The 19,572-nt window shown below is 41.2% G+C and overlaps 2 protein-coding genes across 4 annotated transcripts in view; one reads left to right on the top strand and one right to left on the bottom strand.

The window, feature by feature from the left end:
• Window positions 1–5,287, top strand: part of VPS35L (VPS35 endosomal protein sorting factor like) — a 56,843-nt gene extending 51,556 nt beyond the window's left edge. For all 3 annotated transcript variants that reach the window (XM_080617382.1, XM_080617383.1, XM_080617384.1), the window contains 2 exons: window positions 4,091–4,237; window positions 4,781–5,287. In XM_080617382.1, the coding sequence (XP_080473508.1) occupies window positions 4,091–4,237; window positions 4,781–4,879 (246 nt within the window). In that variant the 3' untranslated portion in view covers window positions 4,880–5,287. The remainder of the gene's footprint in view (window positions 1–4,090; window positions 4,238–4,780) is intronic.
• A 5,255-nt stretch (window positions 5,288–10,542) lies between these two features.
• Window positions 10,543–19,041, bottom strand: KNOP1 (lysine rich nucleolar protein 1; the record flags this gene model as incomplete). The annotated part of the gene is made up of 4 exons (XM_080619484.1): window positions 17,405–19,041; window positions 13,726–13,794; window positions 13,160–13,237; window positions 10,543–10,854 (listed from the first exon to the last, which is right to left on the bottom strand). The coding sequence occupies exons 1-4, from the start codon at window positions 18,794–18,796 to the stop codon at window positions 10,543–10,545; spliced, it is 1,851 nt and encodes a 616-aa protein (XP_080475610.1). The 5' UTR covers window positions 18,797–19,041.
• Window positions 19,042–19,572: the final 531 nt, after the last annotated feature.

The raw sequence follows: 19,572 nt of genomic DNA, 5'->3' as shown, positions 1-19,572 counted from the left end.
GCATGGTGGTGGAGTTTAAAGACTAGAGAAAGTTTAATTGGGAACATTGTTTCTGCATGTTTGCAGCATACTTGGTAAATGGAGGAAACCAAAATACATAAATCAGAATTCTGCTAACAGCCTACGGTAGGATTACTCAGTATAGTTTTGGAAAGTGTGGTCTGGTTGGCCGTGAACCACAAGTTAGTTCTACATGGAGCACTTCTTTGTTGGATTAATTTTAGAGGGAAATAAAACTGATGTGAGCAGCACAATGAATATTAAAAGCTTTAAAAATATATCAAGGACTTTGAAATAGAGATGAAGCTGCCCTGGTGCTGGTATAGAGCTAGGAGTAAAGTGTTTCAGCCTGTCTTAACTAGAGGTGTGTTACTGTACCTTGAGCCAGCAGAAGCTGTCACTGAGATTGAGTATTTTAGAGGGAGGTTCAGGACTGCTGTTTCAAGGATTGTGTCCAAGAGAAAGCTCTTTCTCTTCTGGCCATCTCAGTGTGCTAGAGGAGTTGTGAAATAGGGGATACGTGTCCTCTTGTGTGGTATAAGAGCTCCCAGCTGCAGCTTGGTGCTTGGTGTTTTCTGAGATCATTATTTCCTTTTATTATAAATGAGCCTGTATGAGCTGCTGGTGGTGCTGGGTGCTTCATTTATCCTGTGTTAGGACAGTTGTGTAATGAGAGAGTTGAGCACATGGTCTGCCCCATGCAGCTCATGATCTTTTTCAGTGAACAAACAGATGTTAAAAGGTTCCCAAAGAGCTTAACGTGAGAGCTTTTAAGGAAAGACAAGGCTGCCTTCATGGCTTTGTTTAGGAATATCTAGATTTGTATCACAAGGACGTAAGCACCAGCATCACAGTAGTGTTGGCATTAATCTCAAGCCAGATAGTTCAGGTAACACCAGCAAACAGATGCTGTATCAGCGTGGAGACTCAGCCTAGACTGATATATTTAGTACCTTGGAGGAGCCTTACAGGCCATGCTGAGCTCTGTGCTGCCACATATGGCCTGTTAAGGAGTATCAGAGCCTGTTACATGGGAGCTGCAGCAGGCTGGATGCACTTTCAGAGGAGCAACGTATCTGAATGCACAAATGCTTTTCTGACAGAAGGCTCAAGGTATCCTTATGACATCGATGTCTGGCAAAAGTCACTGACAGGAATGAATATTTTAATTGCTAGGCAAAATTTGGTGAAATATGTTACACAGTCATTTGTATGGAAGGTCCTTCTTTTTTCTGTTATGCTTGCATGAAGTTTGGACATTGCTGTGCACTTCAGTAGAGGGGCTCGGGCACAAGGGGGGTCACATTCTGGGATGAGGTGTTTTGTTTCACTGTCATCAGCATTATTCCAAAACTTATGGAAAACGCACTGCCTAGAAGGCTGGCAATTCCTTTTGATGTGGGAATTGCTAGCCCCATGATGTCTGTGGCTGCCAAATGGCTGAGCTGTTGCTTTCTCCTTGCTGCCTGTGAAGATATCCTGTGAATTGGAGTGCCATCCACTTTTCCATCTCAGGAATGCCAGCAGGCGTGGCAGCATGCTGGCACAGGTGTCTCTCTCAGGTTGGAAGTCAGTGCCATGGTGCACAAACATTCCTGTTCATCATCATGTGAAGCCTTTTCTCTGTCTTGTTCATTTTCAGACGTGGTAGGGTTTACTGCATACCCAAGCCTGCCTCTCTCTTCTCTCTGCATTGTGTTACTGATGACTAGATGTCAACATCCTGTTACACCTACCCCAGTACAATGAGAGTCAGTGTGCATCTCATTCTTCCAGCTTTTTAATGTGTTTTTAGAACCTTTTTGAAATGTGATCCTTTCTGAATTATATATAGAATCATAGAATAGTTAGGGTTGGAAAGGGCCTTAAGATCATCCAGTTCCAACCCCCTGCCATGGGCAGGGACACCCCACACTAAACCGTGTCACCCAAGGCCTCATCCAACCTGGCCTTGAACACCGCCAAGGATGGAGCATTCACAACCTCCCTGGGCAACCCATTCCAGTGCCTCACCACCCTCTCAGTAAAGATGTTTTAAATTAGTCAAAATAGCATCCTTCTTTTAAAGAACGGTTTTTGTATTTGCATTGGTACTGCCTGGAAAACTTCATTTGTTGATACTCAGACCAGAGTACTGCTGCTTTTGCATTCTGCCTGATAATTTGACTGTCCCACTTGTTGTGAGGAAACCTCCAGGCAATTCCCAGGAACCTCTTTGAAGTTAGTATTCAGCAGAAGACATACAGGCATTAGATGGTCAATGGGAAAAAGAAATACAGTTAATAAAGGTTATTTTGTTAATCCAGGATACATGTTAATGTGGCAGGATGCCTTGTGAATAATGTGGCAAAACATGGACCAGATGGCTGTACCTTCTGGTTTTCCCTTGAATAATGGGAGTCCTACACGAGAAATCCTACAGTGGCATTTAAACATAACCACTTTCCATTTTATTGTCTTTTTGAGTTGTATTTCTGATTTTTTTTGTTACTACTACTGGACTAAACTGATCAATTGTGTTTCTCTGTCTGGTATGTTCAACACTCCAAATGATGGTTGTAGTTTTAGCCTATGGATAGGTTTTGATGATATTGGGATGGAAATTGCTAATGTAGATAACTGTTACAGGAACAGCTGTCATCTCGGGAGCTTCATGCAGTTAGTTTAGTGCTTAGGAAACTTCCGGAGCCTGGAGCAGCTCTGGGCATTGCATATGCATGCGTGTGTGTGGGTACACAGTTTCTGATGTGTCAGATCTTTTCTGTGTGCACAAATCTACTCTGTGCGTCTCGTACATCCAGTAGCAGTCTGATGCTTCTAGTCTGGGGCATGCTGTGTTCTCTTTTCTAGTTAGCCAGGTTTTTAATGATGCCTTTATCCTTTTCCATGTTTGTCTGGAGGACTGATAGCTCAGTGTGTGCCCTTTCTTTGATGAATAGCATCTGACCTCTCTTTTGCTGGCAGTGAGAAGGGAAATTAATTTACTTTTGATCCCTTAGGGAAAGGGCAGAGGCTGCATAGTTGCATTGGTATCATTTCAGGAGTGCACAAGTCAGAGATCACTGCACTCCTCTTATCCTAGTCTCTGTTTCAATCTTCTGTAACTTCATATCTGAATGCTGTGCGATACCTACCTCGTATGTGTTGAACTCAGAGGGCTAAAGTGAAGTATTAAGTTCATTAATCGAGCTGCTCAGCTGACAGTTTTGTTTTAACTGCTACTCTGCTGCTGTGGTTTCTTTGTAAGATGGAGCTGTGCTTTTATTAGTGGTTTGTCTTGAGCAAAAAACAAAGGATAGCTGCAGCAAAGCACTATAAACAGATACTACACTCACATGCATCCAGTAGTAATTCATCTTTTTAGCCTTTTAGAATTTATTCTAAAGGAATAAGCAGAATCTGCAATAGCATTTTAATTCTGTTTTCCACTCATCCTAAATCAGCATGGTAGCAACGTGTAAGCTTAGTGCAGGATTGTCTGTGCCCCAGAACTCCTTTCCAGAGGCTAAAGGGCATGGTGCTCCTCTACGGTAGGCTACCAGGAAGCAAGGATCTTCCTTAAGGTCCCTCCTTGGCAAAATAGCTGCAAATATGGTACAAATATGTTGGTATCACCAAAGTCTCAGTGAAAGAACAGCAGGGGAAAACCATCTTTAGTAGAACAGACTGCTGGAAAAGGCCTGAAATTGCATTCATCTAGATTGATGATAGTGGTCTCTCTAAAAAATACATAGCTATGGTGATGTAAGTTGAAGGTTGGTTGGTGGGGAGTGATTTCTGTGCAGTTGTAAGGAGTTTTTGAGTTAAAAATGTGTCAGACCTACATGCTGTGCTAAAGTGGGACAAGATGTAGGAGTCTTATGTAATTATTTTAGTTACAGCAGCTTAGGCTGATTTGCGATTATCACTACTTGTTGTGTTTTGAAATTAAAAACTATGCCCATTTTCTTGTGTATTGCTGTGTATCACAAAATGAGTGTCTGCCCCTTGCACTTCTGAGAGTTCAGAGAATACAGTGAGGCTATGCTGGATATTTTGGGATGACTGCCTGATAATACAGGATTTTTATATATTTTTTTCTTTATTATAGACCCTAAAGCGACAGAGCCAGTTGGCACTCTATTTCTTTAACACTATTCTAGCTCATGGGGATCTACGGAACAACAAACTAAACCAGCTTTCAGTCAACCTCTGGAATCTTGCTCAGAAGCATGGCTTTGCTGACACCAGTACTATGGTAAGGAAAAGGGGTAATGCAGGGAAATTGTAGTTCTTAAGATCTTTTTGAACTCCTTATTTGCGAAAAGGTAACATTTCTTTATCTGAATAAAGCCAGTAGCTTTACAAGTTGCTGTCTTAAAAAGTATATCAGCTTAAACCCCACTTATTTTTAAATGCTTCTTAAGGAATAAGCAGCTTGTCTTTCTTCAAGTGGTCTGTATCTTTCTGGCACTTTTACATGTATTTCACACATTAAGGAATGTGCAAATGTTGGGTGCTATAACTTTTTTCAGTACAGAAAACTAAGAGAAGTACAACATTTTTGTTAGTGGAAGGAACTACATGGTGTAAGCTTGGAAAGTGGGTGGTTTAGAGCCTTTAAGAAAGATACACGATAAGCAGCTCTGGAGCAAGAAAAGCAAGTGCTCATGTAGCCAGTGACATTTAGGGAAAATCATGAGTGTCTATTCAAAACACCTTCACATATAGATTAAGTGATGGCCTGTGAACTGAGAACACAGACACTAAAAGTCTCAAAATACCTTTCTTTTGTACCCAGGTGACAACACTAGAATACATCAAGAAGCAAAGCAAACAACCTGAAATGAGTCACTTCACAGATTTGGCCCTTCGGCTTCCTCTGCAGTCCAGGACCTGAGGAATGCTGCTTTCCCAAGGAATCACCTGCACAAGGGAGTGTGTAGCCAAGGCCCAAATCACTGATCTGGGTTGTGACTGGAGGAGTTCAGTGTATTTTTATTTTACTTAGTGTGACAGATTTACTTGGACACAGATAAAGGTAAAACTGTTCTGAGTGCAATAATTTAACCTGAATTTGTTTCCAGTTTTACCTCTACATTCTTATTAAATGCTGATTTAGATTCAGTAAATGGTATTTTGAACCTCTGTGGTTGCAAAAGCCTTTAGAAATCTAACCTGTTGTCAATTTTAGCAACAAAGAAAGAAGATAAACTGCACGGATCAGTTCACATCTTCCAGACTTCATCCCACATGCAGAATAGTCTTTCTCCTCTGTAGAAACCAGCATTTCAATATAATAGTCCTACAAAGTCATCTTCCTGCTTTGGGAAGCTGCCAACATTGGTTTGGTCAGTTCCGGTAGAAGAGAAAAATGTCCGAGGTGTTATTGTTCTAATTTCTGCAATGTATTTTCATGGACATGTTGATGCTTTCATTTTAGTTCAGTGTTGTTTTGTAAAATGGAAAGAATCTTTTAAGTGCTGTCTGCAAAGAAAAATGGAAATGTATGCAAAGTACTCTGTGTTTGCAAAGTACACTATCCCTGAATAAAACAATTTGCAGTTCATCTGTTTGTTCTTGGGGACTTTGTGTATACAAATTTGTCACTTCACCCTTGTGGAATTAAGTTACATGTACTGCTATTACATCTAATAACATTTCACTCTCACCACTTCTGTCCCATGGTAAGGAGGAACCATGCTGAGACCTTGCATCTATTGCTGGTTTTGCTTAGTGGTAAGTATTTTAATGAGCTAAATTCACATATAGATATTAAGATACATTTTTGCACAAAACTGCTTTATTTTGTTAAGGCTAAACAAGTAATCAGTTTTGCCAGAACCGTATATTTAAGGAGTTAGCAAGCTGATAATAAATACCACCCAAATTATTAAAGCATTCTTGCTGCCTGTTTTCATCTCCTCTGTGGTTACAGAAGCAGGGTACATCTAAAATACGTATTTTCTGTTAAGGTTGTAAAGAAATGAACCAGGACATTTTTGTCCTGATACAGACTGTAGCTGTAACCTAAGTAAAACTGCAGGAATACAAGATAACTATGAAGTGGTATCAGCTTGGTACAGAACCTTTCCGACTTTAGTACATGGCCATTTTGATTATACTGATGTTCCTTAAATAATTCTTTATGTAGTGCACATAGATATTGATGCACATGATATGTTATCATGTCCCACTTTAATTTAGCTTTCCTTCTTTCTGCAGCTGCACAAAACAACTCTCAACAGTATGGAGATGATTCTTCGTGTTGTGCTTGGAAACATAAACCACAAACTGGGTAAGTGGGATTAAACTCTGAGCTGTGTAAACCACCAAGTGGGTCACACTAAGCAGCTGTGGTATGGCAGAAATTGCCCTCTGGAGGCAAATGTACTGCTCTAAACCAAGTGTGGAGTTCCTTCAGACTCTGTAAAATAGAAACTCTTACAACAGGCTTACAGACATGCCCACTGTTCCTCTTTCCATGCAGGCATCCATTTTTGCCTGTTGTCTGTGAAGCACAGTATTTATTACTTTCTTTCCTTTACTGATGCAACACCACCATGGGAAATGTTTTACTACTACTTTTCTATGGGTGGTGAGGCACTGGAATGGGTTGCCCAGGGAGGTTGTGAATGCTCCATCCTTGGTGGTGTTCAAGGCCAGGTTGGATGAGGCCTTGGGTGACACGGTTTAGTGTGAGGTGTCCCTGCCCATGGCAGGGGGGTTGGAACTGGATGATCTTAAGGTCCTTTCCAACCCTAACTATTCTATGATTCTATGATTCTACTTTTATTAGTGCAAAAATAGCTCAACAACAGGCAGAAAACTCTCCTTAGTTATCAGAAGTAAACTCTATAAAAATCCAGCTTAGAAGCTAACGCAATCACTCTAATAAACTGCTTTTAGCTTATTTCCATGTTAGAGAAAAACTAATTTTAGTTAAAACACTCTACTTATTAGAACCATAGAATAGTTAGGGTTGGCAAGGACCTTAAGATCATCTGGTTCCAACCCCCCTGCCATGGTCAAGGATACCTCACACTAAACCATGTCATCCAAAGCTCTGTCCAACCTGGCCTTGGAACACCACCAGGGATGTTCAACTTCCTTGGGCAACCCATTCCAGTGCATCACCACCCTTACAGTAAGGAACTTCCTCCTTATATCCAATCTAAACTTCTCCTGTTTAAGTTTGAACCCGTCACCCCTTGTCCTATCACTACAGTACATACAGTACTGTACACTATTACAGACCTCCTCTTTCTTTTACATGCAGCACATGTACAGGCTAGACCAAGTTTATCTGCTTGAAAAAAGCTGACAGTTTTTTTCCCTCAGGTATGTGTCTTCATTTTTAAACTACATTTCCATATGTACATTACTATCAATTCATACTATCATTCTAGATGGGGAGAGAGAGTTCTTATCTAAAGGCAAGGCTGGGACTAATATCACCTTCAGCATCTTGTCAGTGATAGTGCAAAACAAGTCATTACCGATCCAGGACTGACTCTGCAGCAGAAAGCTGTATATGCTGTCCCTTTCTTCCTCAATGAAGTCACTAGTTGACATTTTCTTACCTGTTCCTTTATTTTACATCAGGTTTTTTGCTAGGCAAGTAGCTGAGGGCCTGAATTCAGCATTTGTTTTGGAACAGAAAACAGAACCTCCACTACCTGGGTTTAAGTAAAGCAAAAGCTGCTGCTGGCTGCAGCCAGTCACTGAACTTTGAGAGCACTGGTGCAAAACAGATTCGCCCTGAGGTAGTGGTGGTTTTAAATGACACTATAAAGGAGATGTTTCCTCAAAGACCCTGCAGGAAGTGGTTCAGCATCTCCTTCATCCCATCATATGGGAATGGATTCATAGCAACCCCTTAAGCTGGAGCGTCTCCATAATTTTCACTTCCCCTCAGGAGCTGCCCAAAATATATCATCACATTTGTAGGCATATCAGTAGTGTTTCTTCAAAGTAAAACACCATCACTTTGTAAACATCATCACTTACTGAGTGTAAAAATGTCAAGATTTTACAGAACATCAAAATCCCTTTGAATCACTGAGGTGTTGTCCTGGGTTCAGCAGTAGCAGTCATTTTTCTCCTTCTTAGTAGCTGGTGCAGTGCTGTGGTTTTGACTTTCAGCCTGGGAACAACACTGATAACACCGATGTTTTTAGTTGCTGCTTAGCAATGTTTACCCTGACCAAGGACCTCTGAGTCTCATGCTCTGCCAGGGAGGAGGGGAAGCCAGGAGGAAGCAGAGACAGGACACCTGACCCAAACTAACCAAAGAGGTATTCCATACCACAGCACATCATGCCCAGGATGTAAAACTGGGGGCGGTTACCTGGAAGGGCTAGATCACTGCTTGGATCGGGCTGGGTATCGGTCAGCGGGTGGTGAGCAGTTGTATTCTCTTCCCTTGTTATTTCCCTTATCATTATTATTATTGGTGGTAGCAGTAGTGATTTGTGTTATACCTTAGTTACTGGACTGTTCTTATCTCAACCCATGGGAGCTACATTCTTTCGATTCTCCTCCCTATCCCTCCAGGAGCGGGGTGGGGGAAGGAAGGGGGGGAGGTTCTTCTTTCACTGTACTTTATGGTAATGACTTGTAATACAATAGACTCATTGATGATGAAACTGATCTGGCTTGCATTCCCACTGTGGTCACCATCTCTATACCTTGGGAGGTATAAAATAGAAGTGTATAGCAATTACACATCCTTTTTCCTCTCCTTGGGTGGTCAGCCTATGAGGGAGACATTCCCACACACCCTAGTGACAAGTACAGCAGCTACTCAGACTCTGACTACAACAGATAACACAGCTACTCCAAGTACAGCAGCTACACCAGCCCCAGCGACAAGTACAGCAGCTACTCAAACTCCGACCACAGCAGACAGCGCAGCTACTCCAGCTCCAAGCACAGCAGCTACACCAGCCCCAGTGACAAGTACAGCAGCGTCATTTGAGAGTTCTGAAGGTTTTGAATGGTCTTTGAGTACCCTTGAGACCTGCCTGCTGATTGTGATGGGGATCACTATGTTGGCACACATACAGAGTGTGTTTTACCCACGGCCATTTCATCTGATCTCGAAAGTTAAGCGGAGTTGTGTCTGGGTCTTGTCTAGGATTAGACAACGATATAGGAGGACCAAGAGATTTTCCCCAAGGCTGGACAGTCATGAGTGGCAGGGTGTGTGGGACAATATGCTCGAATATCTAGTCCACTGGGCCCCTCCGGTGCTTTGGAAGCATTGGAGATGGAAGGCAGCTGTATGGAGTCCCCAGTGAGAAGTTGCAGAAACTGCTGAAGGGGAGGGTGAATTATTTTGAGCCTGATGGGCCCATGACACATCAGGGCAGAGATGTGACATAGAGATGGACTCATGATCGAGGGGTGGACTTAACAATGGACACTATTGCCCAGGTTATTCATGAGTGTGAACACTGCACACAGCCTCTCCTGCTCTGAAAGACTGTTACAAGAGATGGAGCCCGACATCATGAACCAGATGGACTCAGCAGCTTTATAGGGATTGGTCCATGCACTAATGATCTCTCTCTGTGTGTGTGGATCTGTATATATGTATATATATAAGAGTGATGGTATATTGAAAATGTGGGATCTGAGCATGACGTGAATGGTATGGAATAAGGGGTGGATACTGTCCTGGTTTCAGCAGTAGCAGTCATTTTTCTCCTCCTTAGTAGCTGGTGCAGTGCTGTGGTTTTGACTTTCAGCCTGGGAACAACACTGATAACACCGATGTTTTTAGTTGCTGCTCAGTCATGTTTACTCTGACCAAGGACTTCGTGAGTCTCATGCTCTGCCAGGGAGGAGGGGAAGCCAGGAGGAAGCAGAGACAGGACACCTGACCCAAACTAGCCAAAGAGGTATTCCGTACCACAGCACGTCATGCCCAGGATGTAAAACTGGTGGCAGTTACCCGGAAGGGCTAGATCACTGCTTGGATCGGGCTGGGTATCTGTCAGCGGGTGGTGAGCGGTTGTATTCTCTTCCCTTGTTATTTCCCTTATCATTATTATTATTGGTGGTAGCAGTAGTGATTTGTGTTATACCTTAGTTACTGGACTGCTCTTATCTCAACCCGTGGGAGTCACATTCTTTCGATTTTCCTCCCTATCCCTCTGGGAGCGGGGTGGCGGGGGGGAGCAGGGAGGAAGGGGGGAGTGAGAGAGAGACTGCGTGGCTGAGTTTAAACCACGACAGATGTAGCTGAAAATAAGGGTATAAAATCAGCATTTTAAAAAAATTTACTAAGTTTCAACTAGTTACAGGTATTGCTCACGTAGTTGAAATCTTCAAAGCAGACTGTCTCTTGCCTTGTAGAAAACATTGTAAAGGTATCAAAAACTTACTGCTTAACTGAAGGGAGGACTCAGCTCTGGTTCATGTAGTTGACAACTTGTAGTACAAGTACCTCATAAATCAAATTTCTTAAATATTTTATATCTTATTTCAAGTTAAAAAGATGTGGGAAGTAAAAGAATTTGCCTGTTGAATTTCTATCCCTTTTATTGCTTCAGAGTTTTAATCTTCAAATTTTATAGATCTGGATGTATATTTGTCTATGTGTACTTTTTTGTTGGCAGCAGGTTGAAATCCAAGACCAATTCCTCTATGTTGCTTCAAGTCCATCGCTTTATCAAATTCCATCTTCAGAGCCTGCTGTAACTTCTCCTCCCCTTCCCTGTTCAGAGCCATGTTTGGTTTGTTTGTAGTTGCTGAGAGATTTTGGATAGGACCAGAGCCCTTTTTAAAGCCACCCATCAGTCTAAGAAACTTCATTTGTTGCTCAGAACTTTGAAAAGCAGCTGTACTCCACTGGCCAAACTTTGCATCCTGTGAAGCAAAACAAGGTTAGTGCTAAAATTCAATAATACCAAGATCAAGGACGACAATTTCTGGCTGTGTACCATGAGAACAGAACCAACTAAACAACCCAACAGGGCTGAGAAACAGTAATTTTATGGGTAGTATCTCTCGAAGGACATGATAAAAGAATGACACAATCCTGCATGAGTGCATCCTCATTAGCATTTCAGCTCATTTAACCTGGAGACAAGGTTTAATGCACTTTGAGAATCTCCTTTCCCTCTGTCTTAGGAATCTTGGCTTTTCTGCAGTCTGAATACTCCTCAAAGAGCCAGACATTGTCCAATCATTTCTCTTATTCTAAGACAATTGACAGCTTAATCCTCTTTCACTCTGTCACTTTGTGCAGTTATCTTCTCATTTTCCTGTTGCCTAGTTAGGTATCTGTGGGTTTTAGCAATGTCTTAGTATGTTTTGGAGACAGTGTTCAATCTGGCTCTCAAGCTTTGAGTAATATTTGCAGTCTCATCCCACTGATATCACAAGGGTGCAAAAACTGAAGGCGAATCCTTATCTGACAGGACTAAATGTAGTACTCTGAAAGCCTCCCTCCCGTGCAGCTTGCTCTATTCCTTGTATTCGCCTCTCATTGTATACTTTGAACTAGTTCAGTCCTTCAGGATTTTTTTTTTGTCTGCAGCTGTGTCCCTTCTGAGAGAACAGCCAATGTCCAAGTAAAATCAGGGTTCAGCCTTTTGTGGATTACCAAAGACACATCATATGATTTATAAAGTTCATGAACTTTTGGCTTACCTAAGAACAGGCTTCATTATCTAAGGATCTTATTTGACTCCCAAGCTATATCTAGGAGCTCTGCTCTTGTTTGTAACTGGTTTTGGCAGAACTGCTACTCCCAATTTTTTCTTTAAAATTGGGGGTGATACTAAATAGACTGAGCTGGCTACATCAAAGGAAAAAACATGAATTTAGTGGCGTGTTTTATGGAAGCCTGAAATCCTTCCAACTGAACAGTTCCAGCTTGCATGAAAGAGTCATTCTCCACTCGACAGCCAACATGACACACAGCATGCTACTCAATATTGCAGGCAAGCTGTAGCAGGCTTTTTAAGCTAAAAAATTGCAAGCCTGGAGTGTCATTCACTATCAGAGGCCGGAATACCTGCTGTTAAAAAAGCTACCCATAATACTTCTGTATTTTTACTATGCTCAAAGACAAATTGCTGTATAAGCCCAGCTCTGTGACAGATGCATGTGCACATATACATAAATACATGTCCTCCCTTTGGCATGGGAGACATCTGCACAGATGCAGAAATAATTATGCCTTGTCAAACTCTGTAATTTCTTTTAAGTGAAGCGCTGGCAGGCACTACACATAGCTTTTGCTGCAGCATTTCCAGCTCGCTCTGTGAAGCTGATGAATTAATTTTCTATTCTTCTGTGTACTCCTAAACAGAGACAGATCAGCACCACAGAACGGAGATCCCCTGCCAAGGATGTCATTTTTCTCAATGGCTTCAAAGACTATTAGATAGTTGCAGTTCCAGAGCTATTGCAGTTTGCCTCCCACTATGTAAAAACCTACAGGAGTTGTTTCTGGCATTTCACTGAGGTATGTTCCAACTTTCTAGGCATACTGGCAGTCTTGTGAAACAACTAAGAATACTGAGTTGCAAGCAAAGCTTTCTCTCTTTCTGAACCTTTTTACCACTGCTACACTACTGCCACAATTTCTACCACATTCCTGTAAATGTGTCAGGAGGCAGGCTGAGTAGGATGCAAAAGCAAAGAATAAAGAATCATCTTTCAAAAAGGCAGAAGAAAGATGTAAAAGTTAGGAGGGGACTGACTGTAAATATCACACGTGTTATCAGCTGTCATCCCTTTCACCTTTCTATGTTCACCCCTGTTTCTGAATGTCTTCCACATAACAATTCAGATACAGTTCAGTGACTGCTATATCCATAGTCTAGAATTATTTGTATTTCAGAGTCAGCAGAAAACGCTTCTGTAGCATTTTGTCATGGCTCATTCTCCAGAGGAACCAGACAAAATGTTGCTTTTGAGGACTGATGCTGGGAATTAGAGCACTGTACAATGCCAGCTGTTGTTGGGAGTTCACTGGTCAGCTCCCAGACTCTCCTGGCATTGTACTAATTTGTTCTATAGCATGCCCTGAAATTTACAGTCAAAAGGAGGAACGTTGTGGCAAGCCTTGTACCTGAGCCACATACAAAGAGCACAGTGCTTTTCAGGAACTTGCTCTGTGACACAGTATTTCTGTCAGATCGTGATCTAAGTTCATACATACCTCTTTCACTTTGGGACTGAAAGCCTTAGTTTTGCCAGATTCCCTATCAATTTCTTCTTGCAGAGCCTGTCGCCTCACCTAGCATGCAGAAAAAACAGCACAAGGCACTATGTTCTGTGTGTTAAATGAGTTAATGTCATTCATAATGAAAAGATAAGACTAAAATAATTAGTTCTCTTCAGAATTTTGCAAGGATAGTTAAAAGGTTGCATGTGATCCATTTACATCCCTCAACATCAGAACTGTGATTTTGCTAGTGGTATTTTAAATTAACATTTTGCCATATCAGATATATTTAGTCTTCCAACTGCAGGTAATAGCTACACTGAAACTGTCAAAGTTAATGAGAAGCAAAGAAACCTGTATTTAACTTAATAAGCTTCTCAGACATTGACTGGAGCTGTACATTTTGGACTTAACCCATGGAAGGTAAAACACTCTTTAAGAAGAGCTCTATCTGCGGAAATCTTGCCATAGACAAGCAACAAAGGTTTTTTGTTACGAATTCTATGCATACAGTAAATGCTGAATTGCTTTAAATCTTACACAATTAAGACAAAGCATACCTTATCTATGTTAACTTCATCACAGTTTCCTTTTTTTTCCTGCACAATAGTTACATCATCCACATATTCCTGTAAAACAGTAAAAAAGCTTGTATGAATGTTTTTATCCATTCTGGTTAATTAGAATTTACATAGCTCTGACTACAAAAGTAGTAAAAAAAAAAAAAAGTAGTAAAACCACCAAGCAATAAATCAGTACTAATGTGAGGCAAGAAACAGTCAAATCTAAGCTGGAAATGCCAATTAAAGCTGTGTATTTCTATGGAGAGACTTTTCTCTCCAAGGAAGAGATCCTTTTTTTCCTTCTAAACAAAGAGCATAAGGGATTTCTTTAAATTCACACATTAAAATGGACCTGCCCACATCACTGGCACATACAGTAATGTCTGCAGACAGGGTCATTTCAAATTAAGCCACTTCATAAAAGTTTAAGTTTATACTTCAAGCAGGGGGCAGAAAGAGTGAAAGTTAACATAAATTTAAAAACCTGGAAAGAGCACAGGAAGAGGTGCACACATACACAAAGTGTCTCCTACAATGGCAGTAAAGAGCACTTCAGTTCCACATTTGGGAGTGAGGAATGGGGAGCTGATGTGGAGACAGAGCAGCTCTGGCAAGTATGGCTGGCTAAAATAGCAAGGTAAATCAGTGCCAGAGTCCCCAAACAAATACTGATACTGCCTACTCTAAAGTGCAGCCCTTCAGGTTCTGCTCCCATTGACAACTTCCAGATCACTGCCCTCAGCCTTTCCTTTCCAAATTGGTAATAAGGGTAAGATTTTGGGGCATCCAGTGTAACAGGGTAAGTAGTAAGTCCAGGACAGGGGTAAATTAGAGCCATAAGCTTTAGACCAGCCTGGAAAAGGTGGCCAAAGGGAAGATCTATTGATACACCTAACATAATAATCGAAGCATGAATAGCCAGGGAATGCAGGACAAGGAAAAGATTTGTAACATACTTCTGTCAGCAAAAGCTGCTGTTACTTTTTTTAGGTTTTATAGTTTTATTTAAAGCCATAGAATCATAGAATAGCTAGGGTTGGAAAGGACCTCAAGATCATCTAGTTCCAACCCCCCTGCCATGATTTAGTTAATTTTCCAAAGCCACCTTTTATGTACTGATTTCACACACACACAGAAGTACATGCACCATTAAAAATGCGAGAACACTGTCTGCGATAAGGAAAGCTTGTTCTCTTGGATGAAAAGAAAAGATCAAAACCCCAATTTACTTCTAGATGGCCTGGTACTGTCTTTTCAGATCTATTCAAACGAGCAGAACTGATGTGACAGGATTCTGCAAACAGCTGCAATGTTACCTTTTTTTTTCTAGCTGGAAGGTCAAGTGGAAGATGGGGAAGGAGGAAGGGTGCACCCTCATCCCTGCCAATTCACAGCCTGTTGCTGGCCTCCTCTGTGGCAAAAATTACCCCTCCAGGAGTGGCGGTCTTCCCCCAACTTCATGGAAGGGGAGCACGTTCACATGTGGTAGGATTATGCTATCTGCAGGCAAGTAACTTCAAGGAAGTAAACCAAAGTTGTCACTCTGCCCAAGGTGACTGTCATGGTCTCCAATTGGAAAAACAGTAATCATTGATATAAAGTGGGTATCACTCCACACTGTCTTGAAAAACTCACTCATTTGTTTGCTGCACAAGTCCAACAGAGGATTTTTCAAGGCATGCAGCAGTGTGTGTGACAAACCATAGACTAGAAAATGTGTCAGGACTATGGCACAGTTAAAAGTAAGACCGACATTATCAGCCATTTACTACAACAGTGTCTTTTGGTCTGGCAGGAACTAGATCGCTCTGGAACTGATTTACCCAGACTTCTCAATCTTCAGGAGAATTTCCCTGAAGTGCTTTTTATTATTAAAGGTCAGAGCTGAATATGGGAAAGAGAAACAACACATGCATCATCCTATATCCTTCTCCTCAATTGTTCGCAAGGTATTTGCTGTGTTTTCCATTGTAATCCATCATGAGATTTTACTTGTTATTAGGCTTATCTTGCCTCCACAGAATGTGAACAGCTACAAGAATCTAAATAATGTCTAACAGTCTCAAAAAGTCAGTGTCAGTTTAATTAGAAAATATATGCCAGCAATAAAACCATCTTGTCCTTTGAATGGTCAAAAAGAGAAACCTAAAGACAAAGCCCCAAACATCTGCTCAGCTGGTGACTGAGAAGCATACACACTCCCAACACAAACCTTTGTGGAAAAGCCTCTACCTGGGTCTCCATGGACACTGAAGAACCTGCTTATATAAAATCTGTATTGAATTATTAGCCAGATACCAGAAAGCTGCGGGTTTCCACAGAACATGAATAAACTGCATACAGGAGTGCGTAAGAAAGCAAAGCACACCGTGAAGCGGGTCGGAGAGGCAGCCAGTGCTGCAGCCCGCCCTGTCCCTAGTTTACAGAAATCTTCAATGATGCTTTACTTACAAGAGCTTGACTTTTAAACAAGCCAAATATCCAAATTCTTGATAAAAACAACTGGAGTGCAGTTTCCCATTACCTCTGAATATCAAAGCAAGCTCCTAGTCATTTGCAGTTAGCCATTGTTGTTTAAGTAGTAAAAATACAGATAGGTACCTACTGAATTTCTAAGCATCTCACAGCTTAATTCCCAACAATAACAACAGAGGTTAGGCATGTAGGTACTAACTTTAGGCACTTAAATAGCTCTAAAATAGGACCCTAATCAGATTTAAAAAAAGAAGTTAAAAAAAAAAAAAGTTAAAGCAATAAAACAAGATTTTAATAGCCCCCCCTTTTTTTTGGGGGGGGGGGCGGGGGATTGGGGAGGGAATCAAAGAAAAAACTTCTATATTTCTGTATTTCAAATCTTCCATCAGTTGCTTTCCATGTTTGTTTCACCTCAGAAATAGCAGTACTGCAAGACGAGGATGGGATTTCCTTTAACAGCCAGTCTGGGTACTATTCCAGTTACTTTCAGGTATAATTTACAGCTCTTGTATCTACTTATTGTCTTGCATTGATTTATTTTTTTAATTAAGAATTTGTGTTTAGGTTGTTCTCTAGTATTCTTCTATAAGAATTCATACATCAGTGCTCTAGGCCTCATCTACACTTTGGATTCTTAGGATTTTCTCTAAAGTTTTGTCAAAGTTAGATGACAGGTTTTGGCTAAATTTCCCCCTTGTTTCTAACACTCCATTTCCAGCATTAACAGCAGCAAAAGCTTAAGGAAAAGTCTAACAAGGTTAGATGCACTCATGCTGCCAATGTTACCGACCTGCTCAGGTTAAATGACATGGTATTAAAATCCTGTTTTACAGGAGTGCTGCCACTTTGCCAAGAGCAATTGAAGGAAGGACAGAACAACACTATGTCTGTACATACGAGTTTTCTTTTGGGGCCAATACTTGCTCTTAGTTGTAATATTTACATTTTCACAGCTGAAACACGATCACTACAAGAGTTGGCATTAAAAACCATTTTGCAGTGTTTCACAAATATTACATGCTGAAATCAACAGATCAGCTGATCCTGCTTCTTGAACACCAGAGAAGGCCCCTGTTGACCTAAGTGTATCCCAATGGTCTGAACAGGCTGAGCAGCCTGCAGGAGGAAACTGCCTACCTAAAAAGCTTTCAATTCCTTAGCAGGATTCCTTAGCAAAGACAGCCTTTTCTTTACAACTTACCAGTGCCTCATTTCCCACGTCTTCTTCTTTGATCTTTTTTGTGTTTGCTTTTGAACCTGGTTCTTCAGCAGAGTCCTGGTGTGATTCTTTTTTCCTTTTTTTCCTTTTTCCATCACAGTGTGTGTGGTTACTGTTGCATAATACCCCATCTACAGTGTCCCCTGTGACACATTCTGCTTGCTTCATTTCCCTCTCTTGGTTCTTTTTAGTGCTTTCTAGTAGTGTTATTTTTTGGCTTTTTGATGGACTGTCATTGTTTAACAAAACTTTTGAGTCCTTCTCTTTCTGAATCTTCTTTTTCTTTTTCTTCTTGATGACTTCACGATTATCCTTTATATTCTTCCTGCTTTTCTTCCCAGAAAGCTCTTCTTCCTCAGACTCAACTTTTTGCTGTGCTGGGAGATGCTTATCAGGAGCACCGTGACTGTAGTCTTTATTATCTGTATGTGTTAAGGAAGAAACATCTTTTCTTCTCTTCTTCTTCTTCTTGGTCTCTCTGCTACTTCCAGAGTTCTCAGCTGTGTCCTCTTCCTCTCTATTTGTCAGTGTAATTTCCAGGGAATTCTTTCTTTGCCTTTTTCCAAAGTCACTTAATGCAATGGGGCTATCAGGAACTCCATTGGTACTGTCCTGATTATCTGCTAGTGGTAAAAAGGAGTCAGGCTTATCTTTCTTCTTTCTCTTCTTTCTTCTCACATAACTCTCCCCATCATTCTGGATAATACCTGTAAAAGGTTTTTCTTGTGAAATACATTTCTGTGAGTTTTTAGGAACTTTTTCAGCCTGTTCATGTTCACTGTCCTGGATGTCCTCTAATGAGCAAGAAAAAACGCCTTTCTTCTTTTTTTTCTTGGTTACTTCACCATCCAATTCCAAATTCAAAGCGATCTTCTTTCTGCTTTTTTTAAAAGCAAATCCATTTTCATTAGTACTATATGCATGGTGATTTGAAAGCTCCACACCACGACTCTCATTATTCTCCAATGATAAGGAGGAATGACACTGGGGTTTTTTTTTCTTCTTTTTGACAATTTTAATTTGTTCCTCTGACTCTTCTTTAGGTTCGGAATCCAGATGGCTGCCTACATTTACAAAGCTTTCTGAATATGCTTCTTTCAGTAATCCAGAGCCAGCTTTCTTTTTCTTCTTTTTCTTCTTATTATTTTTCAGTTCTAATTGGTCTAAATGTTCATCTTTTAATTTTTCCTTTTTCCTTCTCTTTGTTTTTGTCTCAAGCTCGTCATCATCCTCAATTTTAACAACATTTTGAACATCTTTCTCAATGGTAGTGACAGTTTGGCTCCTACTCCTTTTGGCTTTTTTCTTTTTTCGTACAGGTTCCTCATGGACCTCTTTTCTCTTTATCATTCTAAAAACATGAAATGGAGACATCAGTCCACAGCTTCAGCAACTCCCAGGCTATCTGGTCTCCCTTTACTCCGAAACCATCCTGTATCTCTCATTATCACTCTCTTTTCAGTTTCACAATCTGCTTTCTGTGATACAGGGAACCAAAAGTGCTGCACTGAAAACAGTGTACCGGAGTGGCCACGGGGTGTTTTTTCATCTTCTTTGTTGCTGTCCTTCTCTGTTTGTAACTTTTTATGTGTCTCTCTGCCAGCTGCCCTGCATGACCTTTTCACAGGTTTAGCTACCCTCTGAAACATCTTTCCTAAGTGACAAAGCGGATACCTACTATATATGTGTGTGTATACATGTGTGTGTGTATACATGTGTGTGTGGAGTTAAGGTGGTTTTCCACACATGTGTAACTTTTCACTTATTTAACACTGAACATCCCTTTACTGCCCGCTTGGCACTGCAGGATCCTTTCAAGGCACCTTAGTAATTACCTTGAGTTTGCTTCTGTTTGTAATTGCTTGTCCTTGCTCTGTGTTTTGGGACACTCGTGCCTATGCACAGGTTATAGCAGACCTCCGTACCTGTGGTACCCACGCGGTGACACCCCTGCCTTTGCTGAGGAACCTATTTGGTTGAGGAACCTAGATGGTCTCCCATCCTTTAATCAATAACTAACCCACAGGGCTCTTTTAAGTGCCTCTCACACCCCTGCCGCAATCCTTCAAACCCCCAAGTGCACCAGAGCACACCGCGGTGACCCGCTCGCTGCCTCTCCCGCCTGACCCGCCGACTGGGCCCACCCAGCT

This window comes from Psittacula echo (assembly GCF_963264785.1).
Source record: "Psittacula echo genome assembly, chromosome: 5".
Taxonomy (NCBI): domain Eukaryota; kingdom Metazoa; phylum Chordata; class Aves; order Psittaciformes; family Psittacidae; genus Psittacula; species Psittacula echo.
The sequence above is the reverse complement of the archived record's forward strand: the minus strand, read 5'-3'. Positions and strand labels throughout refer to the sequence as shown.